The 27,503-nt window shown below is 45.0% G+C and overlaps 2 protein-coding genes across 2 annotated transcripts in view; both read left to right on the forward strand.

Moving 5' to 3' along the window:
• Positions 1–1,788: 1,788 nt before the first annotated feature.
• LOC117057993 (tensin-3-like) lies at positions 1,789–20,441 on the forward strand. The gene is given in 7 exon segments (XM_033168831.1): positions 1,789–1,941; positions 4,910–4,974; positions 7,444–7,527; positions 10,050–10,171; positions 11,068–11,128; positions 18,993–19,069; positions 20,314–20,441. Coding segments are annotated over 7 exon segments (579 nt in total). The 3' UTR covers positions 20,331–20,441.
• A 2,060-nt stretch (positions 20,442–22,501) lies between these two features.
• The window catches only part of TNS3 (tensin 3), a 57,448-nt gene continuing 52,446 nt past the window's right edge, over positions 22,502–27,503 (forward strand). The window contains exons 1-2 of the mRNA XM_033168832.1: positions 22,502–22,520; positions 24,185–24,251. Coding sequence (XP_033024723.1) covers positions 22,502–22,520; positions 24,185–24,251 — 86 coding nt within the window. The remainder of the gene's footprint in view (positions 22,521–24,184; positions 24,252–27,503) is intronic.

Genomic DNA, 27,503 nt, shown 5'->3' on the forward strand with positions numbered 1-27,503 from the left:
ATTGATGGCAGCCTGGATCAGAACAGCAAAGCAGGAAGACTCCTGAATCCCAGCTGTAGATGTTTGGCAGAATAAGGCCTTGGCTGGGGGTGGCTGGGCCTCGTTGCACTTCCACGCTCGTCAGGCCTGGCCAGCACAGCCAATGGTCAGGGATGATGGGAGTTGTAATTCAGTAACATCTGGAGGGCATGACCCACCCAATGGCCCCACTTTCTTTGAAGGTGCCCCAGATTCTGCCTTTCTCCCAGGGTGCCCCATTTCGCATGGCCTCCAGGTGAGGGTCACGGAAGTAGCTCCTGGATGGCCACAGGTTTGCTGTGTATTTTGTGTTTGCCACTGAGTTGCTAAAAGGGTTTATCAGACTGCTACAGTGAGGGATCTAGAGAGAGAGACCCTGGGGCTGTAGGCAAAAAGGTGTTTAACCCCTGAAGCCCAGAGCAAGGATTATAAACGGCCGCGGACGCTGGACAAATACACTCCGGTTACTAAGATACTCCCGTTTTGTATCTACCAGGGAGTTTACTTCATTGACGGACCTCCGAGGGACAGGTGGGGAGGCTAATTAGTCTGACCCGGAACACCTGAGCAATAAAAAAATAAAAATAAATAAACTTAGTAACAGGGGAGGGGTGTGTGACAGGGAGGTTTGTTGCAATTAATTGGATTAATTATCCTCCTCCCACTCTGCCTGCCCTACTGCTGGGAGGGAGGCTGTAGGCAGTCCGTTTTTGCTGTGCAGTTTCTTCGCACAGCTCCATTTGTGCGCGGGCGGCGCAACATTACACAGGAGGAGTGCAGTGATTGAAGTAATATCCCCCCTCTGCGCCTTTAACATCAGCGAAATATTGCGCCTTACGCTCCTCCTGTGTAACATTGCGCTGCCCGCACACAAATGGAGCTGCGTGAAGATGCTGCACAGAAAAAACAGGTCGCGCACAGCCTCCCCCACACAGCCTCTGCCTGTAGGGCGGGCAGAGTGGGAGGAGGCAAGCAGACCAGCGGCTCGCCACTGCCAGGAGCTGCGGCTGCTAGAGCAAGTTCCGTATCTATCTATATATTTAATTGCTATATTCCGTGGATAAGATGACCCACGTTTTTAGACCTAAAAAATTGGGTAAAAAACCTCGTCTTATAGACGGAAAAAATACGTTACTTGCCACTTAACCCACCTGATGAAGTGGCCTCGAGTCCACAAAAGCTTGTCATAATAAATTTGTTAGTCTTTAAAGTGCTAAAAGACTCTTGCTGCAGGAGACAAACATCTCTCCGAACTGAAGGTCAGCCTAAATTAGCAGTTTTCACTTGACAGACACACACAAAAGAACACCTGAAAAGGGAAGGAGCTTCAGTGGGAATTCTTAAGCAAAAGTAACACCAATAATGGTGGTGATTGTGGTGTTTGACTTCGTCTCCCCATAAGAAAACCCATGAGTTCTGGCTCTCATCACCTCTAACTGTAACCGGGACAACACAAACCCTTTTTGGTGCCTGAGGGAGAAAACCTAAATGGTGTCCCACCCCTCCCATCCCATCTATCCAACAAATAATCCAACATCTGCTGCTTTATAAAGGTACATCTAAATCTGCCCCTCCAGTCAGAATGCTTCACCCTGCCTAATGTCAGGGCCGGCGCAGACGGTAAACTTGCACATCTCGCAGAGAACCGAAGCATCTTAAGTTCTGTGTCCTTTCTCCACACTATCAGGAGCTCTCTAGAGGCAGAAAGAAAGAGAAGGCAGGAAGGCCTGAACACTTAATATTCTGAAATAGAATCTATCAAGCAGGTAAATGAGAAGCAAGGAGCCCTCCTTTCCCCATGTTCTGGATGTGGGCTGGCCTGACCTTCACGCTCCACCCCTTAAGAAGTTGTGCACCATTTGCAAAGCTATAGAATTGTGGCTGAACAGTGACTCTCAGCATGTGGTGGTGATCCGTTGCTGAGTAAGTGAACTGTGCCAGTGGGAAAAGGAGAAGAGGCCCCATGGCTCCTAAAACGTGGCAACTTCACCCAGAGAAATTGCCTTATGCAATTATCATATCCACAGGATCCCTGCAGGGTTGTGAGCCTGCTTGTTTGGGAAGATGGGGGGGGGGAGGCATGGAAACTGTTCTGCATCTCATCTGTGTCTTCAATCTGGGCTGAGGTCCTTTAAGTGGAAATCCTGCTTATTCCTTAGGCAGATTAGGAGCTCTGCAATTGAGGATGGTGCTGGAGGATGTTCCTGATAGGGATGAGGCCTCTTCTCAGAAGGAACAGTCAAGGTCCTCTATAACCCTCTGCCTTCTTGCATATGCTTTTTTGCTTTCGCTCTCTATAAGTCAGGGGTGTCCAAACTTTTTTCAAAGAGGTCCAGATTTGATGAAGTGAACATATGTGAGGGCCGACCGAAGTTGTTGACCATTTTTTAAGCTTGATGTTGTTGAGCTTTTCTTTCGATTTTACCCCAGGAAATAATCTGCCACAGGGGCCGGATTAAACTGACTGGCGGGCAGGATTAGGACCCCAAAATGGACTTTGGACATGCCTGCTATAAGTGGTTCTAAACTTAACATCTGTCCTTCTCACCGGATGCAGATGGCATCTCCCGAGTGTCCACAGGGCTGTGCTGTTGCCTTTGGACAGGCCTCAGAATGTGAGAGCATCTGCGTCCCTCTGTAGGGAAGAAAGCCTCCTTCAGTTCCATTGGAATGGCCTATTCCTCATTGCCTGAGGGAGGGAGGCAGCCTTGGCTGTTTTTAAATGTACTCTTCCTCTGCTGGAAATTTGTAGGACACCTCTGTGAACTGCTTTCTCACCTTCCATAGACACTATATAAACAACTCTTCCTAATCCTGGAGATTGTGGGCATTCAGTGCGAAGATGCCCTAAAAAAGCTGTGAGATGCTAGGGAGAGGCGTAGAGGACACCTGCCTGCCCAAGCTCTGGATTCTGCTCTGACCTATCGCCATCGGGAATGTCCTCCAGCAGCATCTGGCAAACACGGAAATTGGCCTTGCTGTGGATTTCTCTTTGAAGGTGATGCAGGAGGACATTCTGCCCAGCTCTCCTTCCTCTGCTGACAATACCTTGGTGTGGGGCTAATGGCTTCTTCTGGCACCTCACATACTATCAAAGCCTTTCTTAGGCAGATGCTCCTTGATTGGAGGTTTCCACTTTTTCTTACAGGAGAAGTTCTTTTTGTTACCCTTTTGTTCTTCCCCCTTTTTTCTTCTCTGTAGAGTTGTAATTGTGGGACTCTCGTCTCTGTTATGGTTCCAGTTACATGATTGTGTCTGCTCTGCAGGTTGGTTTGCAGAAAGGGGTGACTCCTCCCTTCCCTAGAGAGGAGGCAAAAGGGAACCTGCCCTGAGCCTTCCCGCTGGAGGTGTCACCCGATCAGGAATGTTCTCCAGCAGCATCTTCAAACAGAAATTCTTGCTAAAACAAGTTTCTGTTTTTCAAAACCCCAATACTGAAGCAAAACCAACTGGTTTTGTAGCGGTATCACTTTAAACCAGGGGTCGGCAAACAGTGGCCCCCTGGCTGGCTGAGGCCCGGGGGGGGGGTTGTTTAACCAGCCCCCGGCCCCTGCCGCCTGATCGGTCAGACCCCGCACAGAGCTAAACTGGTGTGGCGCCAGTTCACCGCGCGGGGACTCACTTCCGCGATGCTGGAGCGGCTTCCTATTGGCTGCAGGACGCTCCTGCAGCCAATAGGAAGCCACGGACGCCCTGCCTGGGCTTGGTAGGTTTGCCAACCCCTGCTCTAAACACACAGGTTTTTTTCTTAACTACTTATTTTTCGCTCCATAAGACGCACTTTTTCCATCCTGAAAAGTAAGGGGAAATATCTGTGCGTCTTATGGAGCGAATGGTGGTCCCTGGAGCTGAATTGCCCAGGGGCCAAAAGAGGATCGTGCTTTTTATTTTACAAAGAGAAAAGGGGGTGTTGAAAGGACCCCGCTCAGCAGCTGATCAGCAAGAGATCTGGAGAGAGATAAGAGTCCCGGCTCCCTTTCAGCCCCGCCCTCCATTGTTGAATGTGCTGCAGAGGGAGGTTGTTTGTTTCCCCAGTGACATGTGACTGGCTGATTAGATTATCTGTCTGCAAACTGTAGAAAAGGCTCCCTTTCCTTTAGCAGCTGCAGAAATGTGAGTTAAACCTCATAAAAATGGGGCTTTCCCTCTTTGCTTTTCCCCTTTTGCAAAAAAGCTACAAAACTTTTAGCTGATCCTGAAGAAACCAGGACTTTTCCCTTTGCAAAAAAAGCTGCAAAACTTTTAGCTGATCCTCCAAAAAACCCAGGGCTTTTAGAGGAGGAAAACCAGATATATTTTTTTCTTGTTTCCTCCTCTAAAAATGAGGTACACCCTATGGTCCGGTGCGTCCTATGGAGCGAAAAATACGGTATATCAATGTGCCATTTGTTCATCAATCTGAACTTCCCACCACAGAAATGTTGACTAAGTAATTATCTATCAGTAATTTGTACTAATTACTTGTCATACATTTTAATAAGATTTTTAAACATTGTGAAAAGGATCTTAAAATGCAGTCATTGCTATAAATCATAGGTGTCAGAAGAATATTCTAGTAATCATTTTTTGAATACACTTGTTTTCCAGAATATATATATATTTTATAACATATCATGCCAGACATTGCAAAGATGCCTAGACTTGTCTTGAATATCTACCAAACGTATTCTCTGAAGGGAAGAAATATCGACACAGAGCTACTGCAAGTTGCATTTGGGCTTCTTTGCTACAATTTATTGCTTTGTTTTGATATTGTTATGATTTTAAAATACCATAAAATACTGAAAAAGTATATAAAGAGGGTGGAATGCTACGGAATCTCAGGGTTTTGTAAACTGCCTTGGAATAAGTTAAATAAAATAAAATGAAATGCTGATTTTTCTGTTTACAGGGTGGAAAAGGAAGAATAGGAGTAGTGATATCTGCATACATGCCCTTTGCAGATGTGTCTGCCAGGTAAGAGGAAGCAGGTCTTCTGCTTGCCTCTGCCTAAAGCCCCAACCTCATCCCTTCCAGATGTTTTAGACTCAGTACCATTTCTATCTGCCCCAGCAAGTGCAGTTAGTGGTCAGGGGTGATGGCACTTGCAGTCCAAAGCATGATTTATTTATTATTATTTATTACATTTGTTGGGTCACTTTTTACCTTCAAAAAGTTTTGAAGTGACTTACAAGATAAAATACAATGGATAAAAACAATTAAAGTCAGAAAATTTAAAACAATACAAATATAATACAAAATACCTAAAATGCTCATTCAATAACATAATAAGTACAAATGAATAAAAACCAAACACCAAAAAGAATTGATAACATTAGTGCGTGTTTCTCTGTGGAGAGCATTCCACACATGGTGGGCCACCACTGGAAAGGTCTGTTCATGTGTGGCTCTTGGACAAGGGCCTCTGATGTAGACTGCAGGGTCCAGACTCTTTCGTGAGGTAAGGCTAGATTAAAATACGAAGCGGAGAAGACAGGATCCTCAATGGCGCCTGTTCACTTCCAAGCTTGATTGGTATAGCCAGGACCTGGACTCTGTATCTTTGGCGCCATATCAAATGACCAAGAAGTGCAATCCAGGGCCTATCTGTCTGTACAAATAGGTTGAGATCTACAGATGTGGTTGAGTTTGGTTATCAGTGGTGCCTGTTGAGGCCTGCAGATGCTAGTGGGCTGCAGTCTTGAGATTCAGTTGCATCAAGCAAAATCTGCCCTGTGCCTCCACCAGTGGAATTGCTGTAGTGGGGTAGAAGAGATTTGGAGGGGCAGAATCACACCTGGCAGCCAATGCCCCCCCATTGGGTAGATGAGTCTAAAAAGCCTGAGCAGGGCCATCTTAAGCATATCCGGCGCCGTGGTGCAAAGATCCCTCCGGCGCCTCCCCCGGCAACTCCAAAACAAGGGAGGGGGCGGTGAAAAATGTCCTCTGCCACTCCCACTGCCCCGATCCCTGGCATGGTGGAGGCGATCAAGCAGGAAAACGTGCTGGCTGACATGCTTTCCGGTGTCAGGGCGCCCGAGAAGGCTGCGCGTCGCCTTTCGCCAGGAAGCAGGAGGAGGACAACGACCCCCGTCTTTAGCAGATGCGGAGGCTTGGGAAGGAAGCTGCATGCCCGCCAGCCATATAGTTGGTGGGGCGCAGCTCGCGGGTGTGCAGGGAAAGGGGAGGCTGCCGGCAAAGCCGCGCAGCTCCCCCACTCGCTAGGTCCCCCCTGAGAGGCCAGCGCCCTGGCGCAACGAACCACTAAGAACAATGGGAAAGACGGCTCTGAGCCCAAGACACAATTTTTCATGGCCCTCTTGTGGTTGCGATGGCTCATTTACCCAAAGTCATGTATTTAGTGTTAACTCTGGCAGCATGACCAAACCAAAGTGCTAGTGCAATGGCATGTTTGGTGAATGACGTGCATCTTCCGTGTGGAGGAGTGTGAGCCAGTTTATGTCAAGAGAAGTCACTGTGTCATATGTGTGCATAAAAGGAAGACTGGGTCTCTTGCATTTATCTTTTGGATAACTTCTGAATCAGCCAGGAGGATATACATATCTTTCCGCAAGTTCCAATTTCTTTTCTTTTTTTAAATGTAGTTGTTCTTATAGCCTACTCTTCTTGGGCTGGCTTAGTAGCCTTGCAGCCAAGAGGATGAGCAGGTCCAGGCCTACATAGCTGGAATGGTGCTGCGTCTTTGCTCCACATCCTTCATTGGGCCCATCATTTTCTTTTTCCTCCAGAAGGACCCGGAGCTCATCTTAAAGCATGCTTTGGTATTTGAATGGCAGGGGAGAAACAGCTGCAACTTCCCTTGCTTAATGCAGTGCCACGATGGCTCCATGCGCTGAGTCTCCCTCTGCCCTACTGAAAGCACAAGAAAAGGTAGGAAGTCTGCAGGGTTAGAATTGTTTTCTGTCCTTTGTTCAGAGCGAATGTCAGGTGGATGGAGCATTTCAACAGGGGCAGAAAGTCATTCTTGGCAATCAATGGAGCTTCAGTTACCAATGCAACTAACCTTGGTTGTAAATCAGGAGAATGTTTAAGTTGCATAGCAATTCTCTCTCTCCCCCTCCCCACCAAAGTATGTAGTTAATTACCCTTCTAAGGGTGAAATGTGCTAATTGATTCTATGACTCATTTTTAAAAATGCGCCTGAGGGTCAGGGGTTGTCTTGTCCTCATGGAGCAGGGGAAGAAACATTCACATTTTAATTCATTTTTGGCCAGTTTTCAAAATGAAAAAAGATTCCCAAGGCAACTACTGTAAAAATGTCCATGTTAAAACAATAATGGCCCTATCAGATCTAGAATCGAGTGTGTTTGCCAAATAACCCAGAACGTGATTCAGTTGGTATGAATCTCTGCAATATCCTGATTTCAGAGCAGCAAAGCTACTCCCGAAAACAATGTAATTTTTCCTCCCCTTTTCTCTCAACAGTGCAGATCAAGCCCTAGATAGATTTGCTATGAAGAAATTATTTGATGATAAAGTTTCTGCTTTAATGCAACCATCCCAGAAAAGGTATTTTAAATTATCTTCTCATATACTTCTGTTTAGGCAAGTACCACACTTCCCTCCCCTTCACCACAGTCAGAGGCTGGTTTCCTGCATCTTTCACCATCCTTCCCTTCTTGAGGGTGTGTATATTTTTGCTGGGCTCATATGAGGGGAAATCTGCATTATAAAAGGTGTGGTTAACCATGTTTTGGCCCAAGTCCACACTGAGGGTTAGGCTGCCCTCCAAGGGCCCTATGTGCAAAGTGTGCATATGCACACACACACACACACACACTTGCCACCCATAAAACATGAATGCATTTTGTTTTCCCATCATGGCAACTTTGGGCTTAGAAAGAACCTCCCCACCCACCCAGCCCAGTTCTGCCACGGGGTGGGAAAACAGTACAGTGGTACCTCGGGTTACATATGCTTCAGGTTACACACTCTGGTAACCCAGAAATAACGCTTCAGGTTAAGAACTTTGCTTCAGGATAAGAACAGAAATCGTGCTCTGGCGGCGCAGCGGCAGCGGGAGGCCCCATGAGCTAAAGTGGTACCTCAGGTTAAGAACAGTTTCAGGTGAAGAACGGAGCTCCAGAACGAATTAAGTACGTAACCAGAGGTACCACTGTACAATGAAGGTGCCTGCTTGATCTCAATAGGTAGTTCCAAACCACAGGTGCTGCCAGCTAAGCATAGAATCATAGAGTCAAAGAGCAGGAAGGGATCCCAAGGGTCATCTAGTTTAACCCCCTGCAATACAGGAATCTCAGCTAAGCAGGGCTTTTTAGCCATTTTAGTTCTGCAGAGTTGTTCACTATACTAAAATCAGATTTACAGGTGGCTGAAATTGCCTTCGTAGTAGCAGATCTTGATTAGCAGACCCTGTTGATCATACCAAACAATAAATGTGGCACGAGAACCCCAGTTTGCATGTATAAAAGATTCCTTCAAGGAACTTTAAGAAACACGGATAATATATTCATAGAAGGGGTTACAATGCAAACATGACTTGGAAGTTATATGGCTGGAATATACGTTCAGTTTAGGATTAAATTAGTGGGCCTTGCAATACCAGAACGGGAAGAGGAATTAGGGTGCAACAATTGGCTAAAAAGAACAGAAGCAATCAGCCTGGCAGCTTGGGTTGGTAACCCTAGTTACCCATCCATTCCCTTCACCAGAAAGCACATGAGTATTTTAGAAGTTGTTTGGAGAGGAGGGTCTTGCTAGCAATTGAGAGGACAATGTTTGGTCGAAAGCCAGCCCAGGCAGTACATCTGTTTGTCTCTCACTGCATAAAAGCTTTCCCAGTGAGCTGCTGCGTTTTTCTCTGGAGACCTACACAGCTGCTGCTGAAGTGGAAAAAACAACAACACATCCCCTCTGAGGATTTAATAAATATTTAGCCTTGAGAGTTCCTTTCCCATTCTGCTCCAGGTCAGCAAATAAATGCAGAATTTAAATGCGGCATTATTAAGGCGGTTGGGTGTGCTTGCAAACATTGCTTTGAAAGGCACAGATGAGCAGGGCCGTGGGATCGAAAGGAACAAGATGTTTCCATTGGCCCTTTAGAGATGATGTGCAATATAAACTGTTCTGATTTTCTCACAGCCTTTCCCTCCTGCAAACAAGCATCCATTAAAAGCCGAAGCCCACAGAACAGCGTTTGCAGAAGGTGCTTCATGGCAGTAATTGCAGCCGTGGAGATGGTCATGGTGGAAGGTGTCAAATTGTGTGTTCAGTGTACAACCCCCCCCCCCCCCACTTGCAATATAATCATTTTTGAAAGGCTTGGGGAGAAATTCAGTTTTATGGCAGATGCAACTTCCTGTCCATTGGCATATCTGCAATGGAATAAACCATCGGCCTTGTGCTGTGCAGCTCTTCAAACTGTCGGGAATTGGGATTGTATTGGAGCATCCTTCCCCTTTTTGCCATTTGCATATTAAGTCATTACTAATATCTATGAGACAAATTAGTAATGACTTGATTTCATTGCCATCGGTGTAAGCAGGCCTGTGCAGAGCTTGTCAGAGGCCTGAGGCTTGAGTCTGGTTAGAATAAAGTTACGGTATATACTCAAAGAAGAAAGCAGCCGGTCTCTGGTGGGGACTGGATTTAAGTGATAACTAAGTGCACCTAATGAATCTGGATGCAGTGAATTGTGTCTAGGCCATTATCTGAACATAGTATCTGCCCAAGAAAATGGAATTTCCCCCATTTGCTCAAAATAATTTAGAAGAACGGCATTTCCGTGGGCTCTGCCACTCGTCACGGTGTTTCGTGCGCCAGAAGTGGTTTAGTCATGACCCGGAAAAGCTGAATAATGGGGAGGAAGGATGGATGGAAATGCTAACAAATCATAATAGTAACTTCTATCACCTTAGTAATTCCAAAGCTGCACAGGAGTGTAAGCAAACTGTGCCTTAAAAAACAGCTGTAGGTTAAGCACCTGCTTTCTCTATAGCCAACTATAGGAAGAGCTTCTTCATGTGTTGTGTTTGCTTTAATTCATCGACTATGGCCGTTTCCCCTTTCAGGTATGCACAGTTCTTAAGTGGCCTTCTCTCTGGATCTGTAAAAATGAACACACCATCTCTCTTCCTGCATTACATTATCCTACATAGAATTCCGAATTTTGATGCTGGGGGGGGGGGGTTGAGTTTATTCTGCGTGCAGTTGTCCTTGTTCCTAGCATGGGTCCTGATTTCATGCTAATACAAGCTCTGTAGAGGCGGGTTTAGGATTGTGCAACCGCACTGGGTTCCGTGTTTCAGAGGGCGCCACAACAATGCTGTCAAATAGAGCGGGGGAGCCGGGGGGTGTGTGTGCCAAATTTTACCATAGGACACTGTAAAATTTGGGATCCAAAAGTCCACCGCTGGCCATACTTTTCTCTCACCAGTGGTGGCCATAATCCTTAGAGGAACAGGTGGTAAATAAATGTAATAAATTCATTTACTTGCTTGCCCAACCTGCTCCATCCCTCATCAGCTGTCACTCCATCTGTTTTGTTTTGGCCTTGGGCACCTCTTCCTCTTCCCCTAATGTAAGGAAAGCTAACCTGTGGCCTCCCGGATGTTGTTGAACCCCAACTCCCCTTAGCCCCAGCCAGCGCGGCAAGCAGTCCGGAGCACAGACAAGCTCTAGGAAGGCAACATCCAGGTCTTCAGTCTGGCTCGGTGATCTATAGCAGACACCCTATTGTCCTCACTGCTTGGAGGTATTCTGGATAGTTTGTGGCATCTGTATACATATGTTGTTTGAAAAATCGTGTGATGGGCCAATGGCCGTAATAATAAATATCTATCTGTGACATCTGTTCCCCAACTGGTGGCCAGAAGGCAGAATCTCTCTAAAGTGAGAGCACTTCCTGAAGATGGAAGAGCAGACCAGCTTCTGCTTGCCCACCTCAAGACTCCTGCCACAAGGTAACTAAAACTGAAACGATATCAGTGCCCGAGAACTGTGGGATAATTACTAGTTCTAACATAACGGTGTAATCCATGATGCTATGTGAACACCCATTTTTTAAAAGCCAGTCCCCTTTTTTCTCAGTTTGTCGGCCTTTTCCGAAGGTGTACCTGGCCATGCAGCCAGTTTATACATCAGGAATATAGTAAGTAATAAGCAGCACATCAATCCCTTATCTGCTTCTGGCTAATCTAAAGTTCTTAATGGAGCTCATGTGCGATAACAACACATCACTGAACTGTTTCAAAGTGAATGTTGTGGGTTATTTGTTTGAATGCCTTTCTCCCCCCCCCCCTTTAAATACTTTTTATTTTCTTGTTACAAAATTGTACACACAAATAATAAAACATGAGTGACTAACAAAACATTGGTCATGGGGGGGGGGTAAAATACTAAACATTTTATTTCATAATAATGAGGTGATTACAGTAAACCAGTAAAACGAGTTCTTGCATCAACTTGGAAAACACAAAGTAAAACAAGTGAGCTAATGAGTAGTGCCTGTTTATCTACGCCATATTGCAATATACTGACAGGAGCGAGCCAGCAAGAAATCACACTGAGCAAGCTGGAGTTCACTCTTTATTAGCAAAAACAGGATCTGCACAGGAGTGTCTGGCATAATGAGCACCACAACTCATCTTTGCTGGCCTTGCATGCATGAAGCAGTTGCTGAGACTGAAAGCCCCCTTCTCTCCAGGTGTGTCCCCCTCCCACCCAGCAATCTGAGACTGCACCTGCGGGAAGGTAACTTCTCCTTGGCCCTCTTCATGCCTCTCCTGGTTCTGGGAGACCTGGTGGGGAGGGAGAGACGCCTGTGCCTCTTCACCAGCCAGACTCACCTCTGCTTCTTAGCCTCCCTCTTCTCCTGCTTCAACTTCTGCCCCTGATTCTGAACTCCTCTCTGCCCGCTCAGTAAGCCCCGTTTCCTCTTCAGCTTCCAACACCTCCTCCTCCCAGTCTGCTCCCTCTTCTCCCTCTGACCTCTCATTGTTGTCCCACCACCAACCCCCTGAGCCTTCTTCCCTGGGGGGGGGGGTCCCTTAGGGGTTCCCCGGATGGGGCCTCCCAACACTCCTCTGCACCCAACCAGCCTGTGACATATACTCTGTACATATTACTCATCTCTCTGTTGTTTCATTAGTATAATTTAAAAAATCATACCATACAGTGTAAAAATCATATTGCTTTTTCTCTCCCCTTGCTACCTTCAATTTTTGTGACAGCTTTTTCATTATTGCTGTTTGCCAGATGATATTATACTAGCGTTCAGTATCATTAATTGCAAGGTTTTCCAGGTTCTGGATATTATCATTTTAGCTGCTGTCAATAAATGTGTTATTAATTCCTTACTTCTTAATTGGTCCATATCTGAAGTATATAAATAATGCCGGGGTTATTGGGATTGTCTGAGCTGTAATCCGAGTTAACTCTTTAAAAACTTCTTCCAAAATTGTTGTATTTGTGGACATTTCTGCCACATACTTAGTATGTACCTATAATTAGACATCCTTTCCAACATAACAGAGAGTTATTGGGCTTTCTATAAGATAGGCACCTCAGTGCTAAATACCACCCAGGCGCAATTGATAGTGAACGTTCCCTAGTAGTAGCTGACAGATATTTATATGGTGCTTTTGTCCGAAAATTGTTTCATTTATCCTTTTCAAAGTTTGTATCTCAATATAATTCCCACCAGCTTTTTAGATTTTGTTGGAGGCAAAACGGGTTCTCAATGTTGTTTTACATATATGAATGAAATTAATCTCTTAGTCGTTATACTATCTCTTATTACTATCATTTCATATTCTGTTCGTTTCCTTGAAGCCTCATTTTTAATTTTTGTAAATGTAAGAAATGATCTCAACTGATATCCTAACAGCCACGAAATTTGATTATTTTCTAAATGGACTTGCATCTCTGCTGCTGTAAGAGGTTTTTTTCCCTTTCAGATAGCTTCAGGAATGGCAGCCAGTCTCACAGCTCAGAAGATGTTATGCTTTAAAATTTTAGTTTGTTTGTTTTTTTAATCTGGGCTTGCTGCACTCTGACTCCCCTGCATTCCATGGTGGAATGCCAAGAGCTGTTTACTTTTTAATTGTGTTTTTATCTTCCTCGCTGTTGGCTTTAAATTACTGCCCCAGAGCTGCCATGCACAAGCAGAGAGGAATCAGCACCTGGGAGACAACGTTGGATTGTTACTGCTTAAGTTTGGTGAAAGACAAAAGCAGGAAGGATTTTATATGGGAAGTTGTAATCACTCGCCCCATCCATAGGACTCACAAAAGGGGTCGTTGTATCTCTGTTGCATTGAACAATTCTAGCTAGCCAGAACATTGGGGGGGGGGGTTGTTGAACTCCTATACCCTCCTCTCCACCCCGCGGTTGGCATCCAGCGCCTGGATTTTCTACCTCCATGATGGCACTTACCCATGGTCAAGCCCATAGGGCCCCCCTCCCTCCTCTGAAAGCACCAGGACATTGCCCACAGTAGAAATTTACACTGGACTTTTTGGGGGAAAGGAAAGGAAATACCATTTGGGAATGACCCTGCAAGTCTAGAGAGTCCTGCTGCTATAAACCAACCACTGCTAGATTGCTATCTGGGTTCTCCTGCCACAGCTGGTGAGGTGATTAATCGGTGTATTGATCTGGATCTTGGTGGTGAGGTCTTTGCTGACAGTGGGCAGTACCAGCTCCCGCAGGACAAAATTACACTGATGGTAGAAATAGACGCCCCAAGGCCTGCATGGACTACTGGAACCACACATAATGAATCCTGGAAAGATTCATTTCACACCTCTGCCTCTGAGCTAATGGGGGTGGGTGAGCTTGGAAGGTGGGATTGTTGCAGGGATGTCCACCCACATGCACTTGCCAGAGTTATGGCCTGCCAGACTTTGATGCCTTGAAAGAACAACACCCCCGGGAGATGGACAACTCTTTTTTCCAACATAGAGAGCAGCTGCCAGCAAGATGATTGGACACCACTTCCATGCTCCCATGCTGAAGTGGTAGCTACTATTGAGGCCCCTAATCTTAAGGGAGCTAACTCAAAACCTCATGCTTCTGCCCAGGACTCAAGGTCTAAGGTGATCTACATAACTGGCCAGTTCTGCATTTCTGTGGACTGTAGGCCAAACTGTTAGTGGACATTTTGGGGCCATCTATGAAACTAGACAATGACCTCTGCTGCAGCTGGGTGGACATGTACAAGCAGACGGGCAGTATTGAACTGGTTTTCCATGGCTTAGTGTTGCAGAATAACTTCTGGTATCTCATACATTTGTCTGCAAATAGAGAGCTCCTTGTTGAGTTAATACGGGCCCATACAAATGCTGAGTGCAGACACATAATGGAAGTTGGGCTGCAAGGAAAGGAAATGTGAGGCAGAGCAGTAGAGGCAGGGTGGGACGGAGGTTGAGGTCCCAGTGTTTGTCCCCTCCCCCAGTGACATCCAGATCTGCTCTAAGAAGCTCCCAGGCGGTTCTTGGCTCTTCTTACAAGAGCCCCATGAGTCCTTGAACATGGACAAGAGACATGTAAGGAACTGGTTCTGCTGAAATGAAGTGGGAATTACTGATCCAATTTCCTTATTGGATCAGTTATTCCCCCAAGAACAAACCCAGGTTGGTTTGGGTGTATATAACTGTCAGTAAACAGTTTTAATCCAATGACCAGAATGACTGTAAATATTTTATAATCTAGATTTAACAAAGAGATTGGTTGGTATGACTCAACATTGGTGGGATACTTGGGAAGAACCATGATTCTTGAATGCTTTGAAGTTGCGGGAAGTGGGTTACTGGCTAAAATAGTGTTGTGTTGCACGCCACCCCAGTCTCTGAGCGGTGTAAGATCCCAGGGGTCGCAGCAGGCACTTACCCAGCGCTCATGTTTCCTCTGCAGTGAGATTATTTGCACATATATACAACCTGAGCCTACGATGGAGGGGTTCACAGCATTAACGCCTCAGAGCCACAGCCTTGGATTCCAACAGAAATCAGGCATCGCTCTGTCTCCCAGCTGCCCAGCCTGCAGCTTCTAGCCTGCACACCCCACTCAAGTCTTTTTGTCTTTCAAACTACCAGACAGTGGAGGGAAGGGGCCCCGCTCATTTGTCCTCTGGCACAGAGCCACTTCCTTCGTTACCTTAACAACTCAGGCTTAGGCCGTTACCTCATCAGGAAGCTAGTCTGGCTATTCCTGGAATTGAATCTGTGTGGGATGCAGGAATTGGAAGGGGGCTCAGGCTTACAGCCTCACCCCCCCCCCAATAACACATTGTACAGCCTGGCCATTTGTGGAAGTGTGTGTTCCTTAAATGTTTTGTAAAAATATGTTTCAAAACCATCACGACGGGGTATAAATAATAAAATCATCATCATCATCATCAGGGCCATATGATTTTCCCACCTTCAAGTTTTAAATTACTTCCTTTATCTTCTCCTCTGATACCTCCTTTTCCATACATTTACGGTCCTCTTCCTTTAGTAAAGGTATTGCTATGCTATTTAATAGTTTGTTCTAGAGGGGGAGTGGGGAGGAGTACAGAGAAGAAAAACTTACTAAATTCTACAGATACTGATTTTGTACTATAAACCCTTTCTTCTGTTTTCATTTTTATACCTGTAATTACAGCTTTGTTTCTCTTTTTTTGCAACCAGCGGCTAATTGTTTGGATCCCTTACCCCCACATTCAGAATACTTTTGTTTTAAATTTAATGATTTGTACCATTGTTTTACCAATTTCTATTGCTTCTAGTTCTTTTCACTTAATAGGTAGTTGTTTGTAAACTTGTTTTGAACTTGTTGCCCTGTGTCTTGGCTCCTGTTCTAACTTCCTGTTCTAACTGTGTATTTTGTGTCCTGTAGATTTTATTCAGTCTTGATTTTTCTTGCAGACATAGACCTTTAAACACTGTCTTCATTGTTTCCCACAGCAATTCTGAAACTGTTCCTTCTGTATTATTTTTCTTTTTTAAAAAATCCAATGATGTCAAGGACAGGACCAAAATACCAAATATGGGTCACAATTTCTGACAGAGTTAATAGAAACTGTGCGCTCAGTGGAGCATGGCCTGTTATTTTGATTTCACCAATGTGAGCTGTCTGCACTTCCTTAAAAAGTCTATTTTAGATTGTGAGCTAAAAAAAAAGGGTGACAAATGTGTAGGTTGTGTCCCCTGGAGGATTACTCTCACTCCATACATCCCTTAGACCCCACTCCTACAATCTTCTCTACAATTTCAGTTGTTTCTTGCCCTCCCCCCTTCTTTTAACTTCAGTGTTGTTTCACATTGCTTTTTCCAAGCGGATTCGGGGGGGGGGGTGAGAAAAGCCTCTTATATTCTAATTTTAATCTCCCCCAGTTATTGACTTGTAAGAAGAAAAGTTATGGAGGCACAACAACAACAAAAACCCACTTCCCGTATGGGTTACTCAGAGTTTAAAGGCAGCCTGCCCTCTCTTTGAGTCTCTCTCAAATCTCAGAAAAGCATGCTGGTCACTTACAACTCCAATCCTAAATGCCCAGTAGCCTGAATGCCAAGTGTCTGGGCACATGGACATCCTAAAACCCTGTGGTTAACAATTGCACACACTTCAGCTGTCAAATTAAGAAACTTTATTAGGAATAAAGGGTAGGGAAGCTGGCAGAAGGTCAAAACAGAATGCTAAATAAATCTGAGCTCTGTGGCTCCAAAAGGACCTACAACTACTACTACTACCATCATACAGGCAGTGACCATTTTAGGCGTGTCCAATTGACACACGATCACTGGCGCATGCGCCCTTTTGGACCTGGAAGAAGGCAGAATGGGGGTGGAACGGGCAGGGGGAACTCAGCGTGCGGGTTCCAGGAACAGAACCCCCGTGCAAAATGATTGCCGCCTGTCATTAAAAAACAAATATTAATAGAATTAAAATTATATCTCTACCGATCTCTCTAAGATCTATTAAAACATACAGATAATTCCAATTTAAAGGGCACAGCACCAGCCTTTTCCTTAAAGGCAGTCAGCTTCCCAAAGCCTTTTGGAACAAGAAGGTCTTCACTTGCAGACAGAAGGTCAACAAAGGAGGCAGCCATTCTAGCTTCTCCAGGGAGAGAGTTTGGGAACAGCCACCAAGAGAATCCTAACTGCACCAGTTCTGGTTTACTGTACTCCTAAGCAGCAAGGATGGTCCCCTTTGGAAGCCTGATGGTAAGAGGGAACCTGGATTCCTGGTGCTGCAAGAAGCAGATCAGCTTTTGCGTGGGAGGAGTGACCCCCCAGGCTCTTTCTGACCCTTAAGATTTTGAGTTGGTCACATATCTCTTATCTCTCTTAAGTATCCTCTTTGCATTTGAAGAGGACTTGCAGGGGATACCTGACAGACTGGCTTGGAGAAAAGGTGGGCAGCTCAGTGCTTTTCTTCACATGGTGCAGTTCTCCAGTCTGTTAAGGTCATCTTGAGTCCTGATTGTATCTTCTGCGGTATTAGCTACCCCTCCCAGTTTGGTGTCATCTGCAAATTTGATGCTTCTTTGGGTTCGCTCCGTCAACCAGCTACAAATCCACCTACAGTGGTGCCTCGCAAGACGAAATTAATTCACTCCGCAAGTGTTGTCGTATAGCGGAAATTTCGTCTTGCGAAGCACGGTCGGAGGAAGCGCGGTTTGGAGGAAGCGCGGTTTGACAAAAAAAATCGCAAAACGTTTTCGTTTTGCGAGTCACGGCCATAGGAAACTTCATCTTACGAGTCACCCTTTCGTTAGCGAATGCCTTTCGTCTAGTGCGTTTTTCGTCTTGTGAGGTACCAATGTACCACTAGCATTGCACAGCCCACATTTTACCAGCTTCTCCATAAGAATATCATGGGGGACTTTTTTGAAAGCTTTATTGAAACCAAGCAATGTTATATCCACAGCATCCCCCTGATCCACTAAGCTTGTAACTCTCTCTATATTTTAAAAAGAAATGAGATTACTCTGGCATCACTTGTTTTTGAGAAACCCAAGCTGTCTCTTAGTAACCACAAAATCCTTTTCTGACTGCTCACAGACCAATTGTTTAATGGTCTGTTCCATTACTTTTTTCTGGTATTGATACTAAGCTGTCCTCTCCCCGCCCCTAACATTTGTCCACCTCCAGTCTGCAGGAACCTCCCCTGTTCTCCAAGAACTCTCAAAGATTATAGATAGATGTTCTGAGAATACAACTGCAAGGTTCTGAATACCTTTGGGTGCAGCTCACCAGGCCCTGGAGATTTGAATTCATTTAACGTAGCTAGGTGTTCCCTGACCACCTCTTTTCCTAGCTTGGGCTGCAGCTCCCTCCTTGCATTGTTTATTCTGTTACCATCAAGTTGGCATTGCTTTCCTTTTGGGTGAAGACAGAGGCAAAGAAGTGTTGATCATTTCTGCTTTCTCTCTGTTACCCAATAGCATTTCTCCGTCTTTTCCATGCAGAGGACCTACCATATGCAGCCACAATGGTTTCCTTAGATGCACCCCACTTTTCTTTCTTGTTGGAATTGTTCGCAATTGTTCCTTCAACCTCTAAGAAACTCCCATCCATCCTGAACTCCCTTCTCTTTGCATATTTCTGACCGTGGATTCTCACCCAGTAGTTCCTTAAGCTTTTTGAAATCAAGTCCAGAGTGTGCGTCTGAATACACTCCGTGTTCTCTTTCTTCTGTATCAGGAAACCCAAATGGAGAGAGCCGCTTTCTGTGTGAAAATGGTTCAGTTAAACATTAATATTCCTGCACCTACTTAATGCATGGCTGTCAACTTTTCCCTTTTCTTGTGAGGAATCCTATTCGGAATAAGGGAAATTCCCTTAAAAAAAGGGAAAAGTTGACAGCTATGACTTAATGAGGTGGTACAATCCCAGAGGGACTGAGATTTTTAAAATGTATAAATCGGGTTTCAGCCATTTGGACTCCTAGAGTTCAAAATTATCTCTTCCGAAGGCACTTTGAAATACAGTCTCTCACATAATTCTCCTTCTTTGTTCTTTAAGTATTGTGGGGCCAGAGAATAAAAACAGAGTCTGTACTGGCGTGGAAACAGCCCAGCTGCTTGAAGGGAGATATTATGGTAAGCATTAGCTGGACTTCATTGATGTTTAAATGCTCTGGGTGTATTTTTTCTACAGAAAAACACTGTCTCCATGTTCCTTGGAGGAAGAAAACCTACAAATATTTAGTATTTTAACTAAATTTAGGCAGCTCAAAAAGTTATCCAGAGATGAACCAAAGTAAGTCATCAAGAAAACCATAGATAAAAAGTCACTTACCGGTAGTACATTATACTGGGTATTACAGTGGTACCCCGCTAGACGAATGCCTCGCAAGACGAAAAACTCGCTAGACGAAGGCATTCGTCTAGTGGAAGGCTGCCCCGCAAGACGAAAAAGTCTATGGGGCTGCCTCGCAAGACGAAAAATTTTCGTCTTTTTTTTTTTTCGTTTTGCGGAGCGCGGCTGTCATTGCCGCTCCGCAAGACGAAAAACCCGCTAGACGAAAATTTTCGCAGAACGAATTATTTTCGTCTAGCGGGGCACCACTGTACTTGATATAATGGCTGGCGCTGTGGTCTAACCCACAGAGCCTAGGGCTTGCCGATCAGAAGGTCGGCGGTTTGAATCCCCGCAACGGGGTGAGCTCCCGTTGCTCAGTCCCAGCTCCTGCCCACCTAGCAGTTCGGTGGGAAGGTAAACGGTGTTTCCGTGCTCTGCTCTGGTTTGCCAGAAGTGACTTAGACATGCTGGCCACTTGACCCAAAAGCTGTATGTCGGCTCCCTCGGCCAGGAAAGCGAGATGAGCGCCGCAACCCCAGAGTCATCTGCGACTGGACCTAATGGTCAGGGGTACATTTACCTTTACCTTTTTACTTGATATATTATTATGAGATTTTTAAAACACTAAATTGGATCCTTTCCATTCAATATGTCTAACAACAAGGCAGAGAAGTAAGACTAGAAGGCCCTATGGAACAGGCTTGGCTAAAATTCAACATCCTGTAGATTTTGCTGACCGGTAGCTTTGAATCAGGTTCTTAGGTTGCAGGCTGCACTGGGCAGGAACGGGGGACCATTCAGTCATGTGCCGTCTGAAATGGTCCAGATCTAGAGACAAGACTAATTAAGGTGGATGGACAGCCTAGAGGGCCCCGCCCATGTTGCTTTCCAAGGACTAAGAGTGGCTATGGTCTCATTCTTACTACCACAGTACAACCTATGGACTTTTTTTGCTGATATACGTATTCTCCTACATACCTAAGCATTTTGTGCCTGCATGAATACTGGGAGTTGCCTTACCTGTCTTTTCCTCTTATTTCAGCTGAAGTGCTGCCATAAAAAATATGGATGTACCACCTGTGATATTTTCCGCCTGCAATTCCACACAGGGGCTGTTCAAGGATATAGTCTGGTGTTTGACAAAGAGGACTTGGATAATGCAAACACAGGCAAGTTTCCATCTACCTTTGAAGATGGTAGAGGAGGATTCAAGCATATCTATGTGCTTAAACAGTACTTCTGTCTTGTCAGGATTCAGCCTCAATCTGTTAGCTGCCAACCACCTCCAGACACTCACGCCAGATAATCACTGCCTTCACTGGTTCTGATTTAAAAGAGAGGTAGGGCTGGCATCCGCATCCTGATGAACACCCAGCCCAAATCCCCTGATGATCTCTCCCAGCAGCTTCATGTAGATGTTAAAAAGCATGGGGGGGGGAGAGGACGGAACCCTGAGGCACCCCACAAGTGAGAGACCAGGGGTCTGAACACTCATCCAGACTGAAGTACTGTTTTGGGGGGGGGGGTCAGGGGGCAGGTAGGTGTGGAGGACTCCCTGGTCCTGAATGGGGTAACTGCCCCTGAAGGACCAGGTGCACAGCCCACTCCCAACAGAGCAAAAAACAAAAACCCATCATTTAAAACGTGACAGATTAAAAACTATTTTAAAACGTTTAAAAACATTTAAAAGCATTTCTGGCAGCAGCAATGTCCCAGTGGCCTCCCAGGAGCCTTTTAGCTGTTCCGGGTGGGTGTGGGCCCTGCCCCCGAGGCCAGATGGAAATGAGCCTTGCAGCAGCAGGTCCTCCTTCCGACACCCACATAAATAAATATGTTGTGCACATTTTTTAAATAAAAGTTTGGTAACCAAGCATTGATTTTTGAACTCCTTTGTCCTTTGGGCCAAAGCATCAATAATTTTTAACAAAATAAAAAATGAAGAAAAATCCTTCCAGTAGCACCTTAGAGACCAACTAAGTTTGTTATTGGTATGAGCTTTTGTGTGCATGCACACTTCTTCAGATACACGCACACGGTGAGAACCTGCACCTTCATGGTGAGAACCTGCACCTTTTGTTCTAAGAAAAAGCACCGCTTAGAAGGCTTAGGGCAAAGACCCATGATACAAATTTGCATTCAAATTGCAAATGCTACCTTATATGTATAGATATGGGTTTAGGGCAGCTTTCAGAAGCCAACTCTGGGTCTTGCTGTCAGGGTTTCCTCTGTGCTAGAGGGGTCAACAGGATTTTCTGGACACAATACTTCTTTGCAGTAGGCCTTCCACAAATTGCCATGGTGGGTGGCTGAGAGCGGTAGACTCGTAATCTGGGGAACCGGGTTCGCATCTCCGCTCCTCCACATGCAGCTGCTGGGTGACCTTGGGCTAGTCACACTTCCCTGAAGTCTCTCAGCCCCACTCACCTCACAGAGTGTTTGTTGTGGGGGAGGAAGGGAAAGGAGAATGTTAGCCGCTTTGAGACTCCTTTGGGTAGTGAAAAGCGGGATATCAAATCCAAACTCCTCCTCCTCTTCTTCTTCTTCTTCTTCTTCTTCACCATTTTGCTTTGCCTGCTCTAGAAGCAAAGTGAGAAAAGAAGCAGGATCAGGGCCTCCCTCCAGCTGAACTCTTGCTTGCATGTTGCATCACCACTGCAGTGAGCTTTGGACCTTATTACACAACCATGTTATCTGCAGTGATAAATTCCTTGGGCTGTGGTGGGGGTTGGGGAGGAAGCCCAGAACTTCCAGTTAACTTTATTGGTTATTTAATGCAGAGGAAAAAATGCATCTTTCAGTGCTTCCCCACACCTGAACTGTCAGCTCAAAGAAAACTAGGGCTTCAGGAAGAAGCATTTGAACATTTTCACTTATGTGCTAGCTTTTTCACATACAGAGAGTTTTGAGGTGGGGAAGAATTCAGCCATGAGACCTTCTCACCTGTACTACTAAGTAGTGCAGTCTGCCTTGCAGCACAGTTTGTCTTTTCCTGCACATTTGAGTCACTTCTTGTTCTAGTTCTTGATGAGGAAGTGAAACTCAAAAAGTGATTCTGCCCTCCTTAGTGACCTCAGTAAATTTGCCAGCGCTGATTGGGGGGTATTTGGAGATGCCTGACTTAAACTTCCGGTTCTCATCTTTCAGGATGTGAACAGCTACAGAATGGCCATGGTGTGTTAGGGGACTTCAGCTGTTCAGATCCACTGATTTGTTGGGATTCTTACGAAAACATGAGCGCTGATGAGGAAGGTGAGTTGCTACCAGGAAGTGAACAATACAACCGATGAGGAAGCAGACATGGTCCTCCTTAGCCTGTCCAACTGTGCTTGCAGTCTTGCTGTCATTCATGGCTTTTTGTTTTTCAAAAAAAATTCTAGTTTATTAGGTTTTTCACATTATTACAATAGGACAGTATAGTACCTTATTCATCTTGACAGCTTCCCTGATGTCCTCTGACCTCATTTCCTCTCTCTCTCTTTTTAAAGCCATCAGCTAACTCAGTTGTTTATCATGTTTTGCAGTGTTCAGATGTGCACACAGGGGCTTAGAATAAATGAATGACAATGCTCTACTGAAGTCCAGATTAGGATCCATTAAGTTGGGAAGCACAAATTCCACATCAGCTGCAGTTTCATAGAAAGCAAGGCTGTTATTTATAGTCAACAGGAGCAGACAGGGCCAAGTTCAATGGTTGTTTATCATCTGCAGAGACCTCCCTAATTTTAATTATAACCCCCACAGCTTTGCAGTTTCCCAATATTGTTTCCCAATATTGTTTCCAGGCTACATGGTAGAAGCTATAGCAGCAACAGTGGGTGATATGTTTCTTGGAGGCCGGATCTGCTGCCCCTATGAATCCTGCCACCCAAGGCAGTTGTCTCACCTTGCTTCATAGACGAGCCGGCCCTGCCTATGGCATTATATAACTACATTGTAATTACTTTGTCCCAGCTGTGGTTTGTTTTCTTGCACATGTGTTCTTTAAAAGATTCTCCACTGGTGTAGAAGCCAACTTGTGTGCAGTAAAAAGAAGAAGGAAAAAGTGAAATTTGGGATTGTTTGGAAGCTGAAGTTGAATCCCACATTCCAGTTATTTATTAATTAATTAATACAGAATTGTGGCATTCTGATGGTCCTGGTAAATAGATGCCAACAGTGCTTGAATCCATGAAAGAGCCAGGTGTCAGCAAAAAGAGATTTACACTTGGAAAGAGAGGTTTGCTATAGCGTAAGTGGAAAGCAGCCATTGGTAAAATACTTTTGCTGACTTTTGGTGAAGCTTTCAAGGTTAGGGCAATAAGTACTGTGAAAACCAAAGCTTTAGAAACTTCCCTTGTCTCACTGGAGTTTTAAAGAACTGCATCCAGGTGATCAGCAGCTGGCTTTCAGGAATTCACCTATGACAAGATGATTGTTTTCCCCCTGGGACAGTTGACTTTTCAGTTTGTCTTTCTCCCGCCCTTACTCCCCTTTTAACTCAAGGTAAATAGTAGTTGAATGGGGAGGTGCCCTCTTGCATAGTTAAATACAGTACTTGGTTTCCCAGAGGGCTGCTCTGTATTACAAAACTCTAGATTTGAGGCAAGATTACTTTGGCTCTGCTGCTTTGGAAGGAATGCAAATGCCTACTAACAAAAACAGCCCAGTGAGTCCCGTTTCTGGTAAGTGAATGAATGTGTGGTTTTGATTTCTGAGCTGTATATGCAATTTTTTGAAAGAAGTGTGCGTGAGAGAAGGGAGGGGTGATAGAAATTTGGGAGACAAAATAGGTGAGTATTTTTAAATCCAAAATATTCTGTACTGTTACATCTCCCTCTCCATTTCCATGTGGCAACCAAAGCTTTATCTGACAAAACTTTAAATTCACCTTTTAACTGATAATTCTGATAGTGATTTCTTATATTTTATTGCAGAATCTGTTGTCAAATCAATAACTCATAGTGCTGAGATATCAGACAAGCTGGTTTTTCCTGACACACAGTATGGATTTACAACACAAAAGTTTTCTTCAATTTTTTCATGGAGTTCTTCCAGAAAACAACAGTTGAAGCCAGTGCTATTTTTCTAGAAAAGGAGGTGCTGGAACTCCGCATAAATGCCTCCCTTGTTCTCTTATAATGTCAGTAGTGCCTGCCTGAGAGGTGCCCTGGTTGAAACTATCAAGCAAACTTAGCAGATGAATGTGCAACTTATTTAAGATATCTCCTCGTATGTCAGAATCTAGTTCTTCTCTAAATTCCTCCTGACAGCAAGAGCTGTTCGACAGTGGAATTTGCTGCCAGAGAGTGTGGCGGAGTCTCCTTCTTTGGAGGTCTTTAAGCGGAGGCTTGACAGCCATCTGTCAGGAATGCTTTGATGGTGTTTCCGCTTGGACTGGATGGCCCTTGGGGTCTCTTCCAACTCTAGGATTCTATTATTCTTTTCCCATTTGTGAAGAGATCCATGCTTTGAGCATGAAAGGCAGTTGCAGAGAGAGGGTCAGGAGGGCTTGCATGAGAGGTTAATCATAATAAAGGTTTCTTTGGCTATGTCTAAAGCGAGAGGAAGAACAAGTAAGCAGTAGGTCCCTTGCGTGCACAAGATAAGGCGGAACTAGGTAAAGGTAAAGGGACCCCTGACCATTAGGTCCAGTCGCAGACAGCTCTGGGGTTGCGCGCTCATCTTGCTCTATAGGCCGAGGGAGCCAGTGTTTGTCCGCAGACAGCTTCTGGGTCATGTGGCCAGCATGACTAAGCCGCTTCTGGCGAACCAGAGCAGCACACGGAAACACAGTTTACCTTCCTGCTGGAGCAGTACCTATTTATCTTCTTGCACTTTGACGTGCTTTTGAGCTGCTAGGTTGGCAGGAGCAGGGACCAAACAATGGGAGCTCACCCTGTCATGGGGATTCGAACCGCCAACCTTCTGATCAGCAAACCCTAGGCTCTGTGGTTTAACCCATAGTGCCACCCACCACTTTGCCTCTGTCTCCACCTAAAAGGAAAGCAGTGCCCAACCGGGTGATAACAGAATAAATGGTGTAAAGAAGGTGCTGTAGCTCAAGATAGGAAAAGAGGTAGTAAGGGATCACCTAGCTACTGGTACTGTGAATGAATTCAAATCTCCAGGGCCTGATGAGCTGCACCCAAGCGTACTAAAGAACCTTACAGATGTAATCTCAGAATCTCTGTCTGTAATCTTTGAGAATTCTTGGAGAACAAGTCATGCCAAATGAATCTCATTTCTTTTTTTCTTTTCTTTTTTTTGATAGAGTTGCAAGCTTAGTGGGAATGCTGTGGAAATAGTGTGTCTTGATTTCAGTCAGGTTCTCAACAAAGTCCCCCATGGTATTCTTGTGGAGAAGCTGGTAAAATACGGGCTGGATGAGGTAACAATTAGGTGGATTTGTAGGTGGTTGACTGACCAAATCCAGAGTGCTCATTAATGGTTTCTCGTCTTCCAGGGAAAAAGTGACAAGTGGGCTGTCTCAGGGTTTTGTTCAGTGTCTTTATAAACAACTTGGATGACAGAATTGAGAGGACGCTCATCCAATTTGCAGGTGACACCAAACTGGGAGAGGTAGCTAATGTCGCAGAAGGCTGAGTATGTTTAGCCTGGAAAAGAGGAGACTGAGAGGAAATATGATAGCCATCTTCAAATATCTCAAGGGCTGTCACATGGAAGAGGGAGCAATGCAACGGGTTCAAGTTGCAAGAGATTCCGACTAAACATCAGGAAGAATTTTCTGACAGTAAGAGCTGTTTGACAACTGAATGAACTCCCTTGGAAGGTGGTGGTTGGATGGCCATCTGTCATGGAAGCTTTAGTTGAGATTCCTGCCTGGAGGGGTTTGGACTAGATGACCCTCGCCATCCCTTCCATCTCTACAGTTCTGTGTTTACTAAGCCATGCCAATACCTGCATAGACACACATCTGCAGGCATCCTTCCCACCCCTTAGCCACATGACGACTGGAATGTATTAAGAACACCGTGAAGCCCAACTTAAGCTGATTTAGTTCAGTGGCCCAGTGCATCTTATGAAAACCCTTCTCCCCAATGGTTCCATCAGTATCAGTGTCTTTTGATTCCATATAAGTACACTTGGAACTTTTTACTATTAGAAGCCTTGAGTCGCACACACACTGTCCAGTGAAGGAAGTGGATGGTTGCCATGCATGCACCCATAAAGAGAGCAGGGGCAGCTCAGGTGGTGCTGTTGCCATGCCCTCGCCACTTCCTCCCTTCTCCAACTGGCAATTTGACAAAATGGGTTGTTTTCAAAGATGTCTTGCTTTTGAGATTCAAGTACTAGAACTTTGAGTTCTAGTCTTTTCATTTCAGGCATCAAAGTTTAGTTTGTTAGCTTGAATACTGTTTGATTGTCTTTGTGGTAATTATAGTCATTATTGTTATATAGCTTTTGAAATGTCTCTGTTATCAGACAGGCAGTCCCTTTCCTGGCTACGGCTCATAATTCAGACTCTGAAACAATAATCCTGTGGCCTGGCTCATTTGGTTGTGATGTGTTAACATTAGAGAACATTTTCCGGAAGTTGTCATGTCAAAGGGTTTAAAGAAAGTTTTGTGGGCTGTGGTGTGGTAATGATTTGCTGGAGTGAACTGTAGATTTTTGCAGACTTATTTATTTATGTATTAAATTTGTATACCGCCCTTCATCCAAGGATCACAGAGCAGTTCAAAACATAAAAACACATAAAACAAAAATTAAAGCAAAAGAACCCACCATGCCTCCTAGAAACACATTTTAAAAACTAATGCCTAGTTGAAAATAAATGTTTTTGCTTGGCACCTAAAGATATGTAATGAAGGTGCCAGGGAGGACTCCTTGCGGGGAGCATTCCACAAATGGGGAGCCACCACTGAAAAGGCCCGTCCTCTTTGCCACCCTCTGGACCTCTCATGGGGAAGGTGCCCGAAGGCGGCCAGTAGATGATGATTGCAGTGTCTGAGTCTGTCTGGGAGAGGCTGTCTTGGAAGTCTTGCGGTCCTGAGCCGTTTAAGGCTTTATAGTTCAAAACCAGCCCTTTGAATTGGGCCTGGAAACTAATTGGCAGTCCGTCCACTCCAGCCAGGATCAGTGTAATATGCTCAAACTGTCTTGCCCTGGTGAGCAATCTGGCCGCTGAAGTCTACATCAGCTGGAAGTTTCCAAAGCATTTTGCGTTTTAGTAATCCAACGTAGAGATTAGCAAAGCATATATGACAGACGTTAGGCTATCCCTGTCCAGAT

The sequence above is a fragment of the Lacerta agilis genome, chromosome 14, assembly GCF_009819535.1.
Source record: "Lacerta agilis isolate rLacAgi1 chromosome 14, rLacAgi1.pri, whole genome shotgun sequence".
Taxonomy (NCBI): Eukaryota; Metazoa; Chordata; class Lepidosauria; order Squamata; family Lacertidae; genus Lacerta; species Lacerta agilis.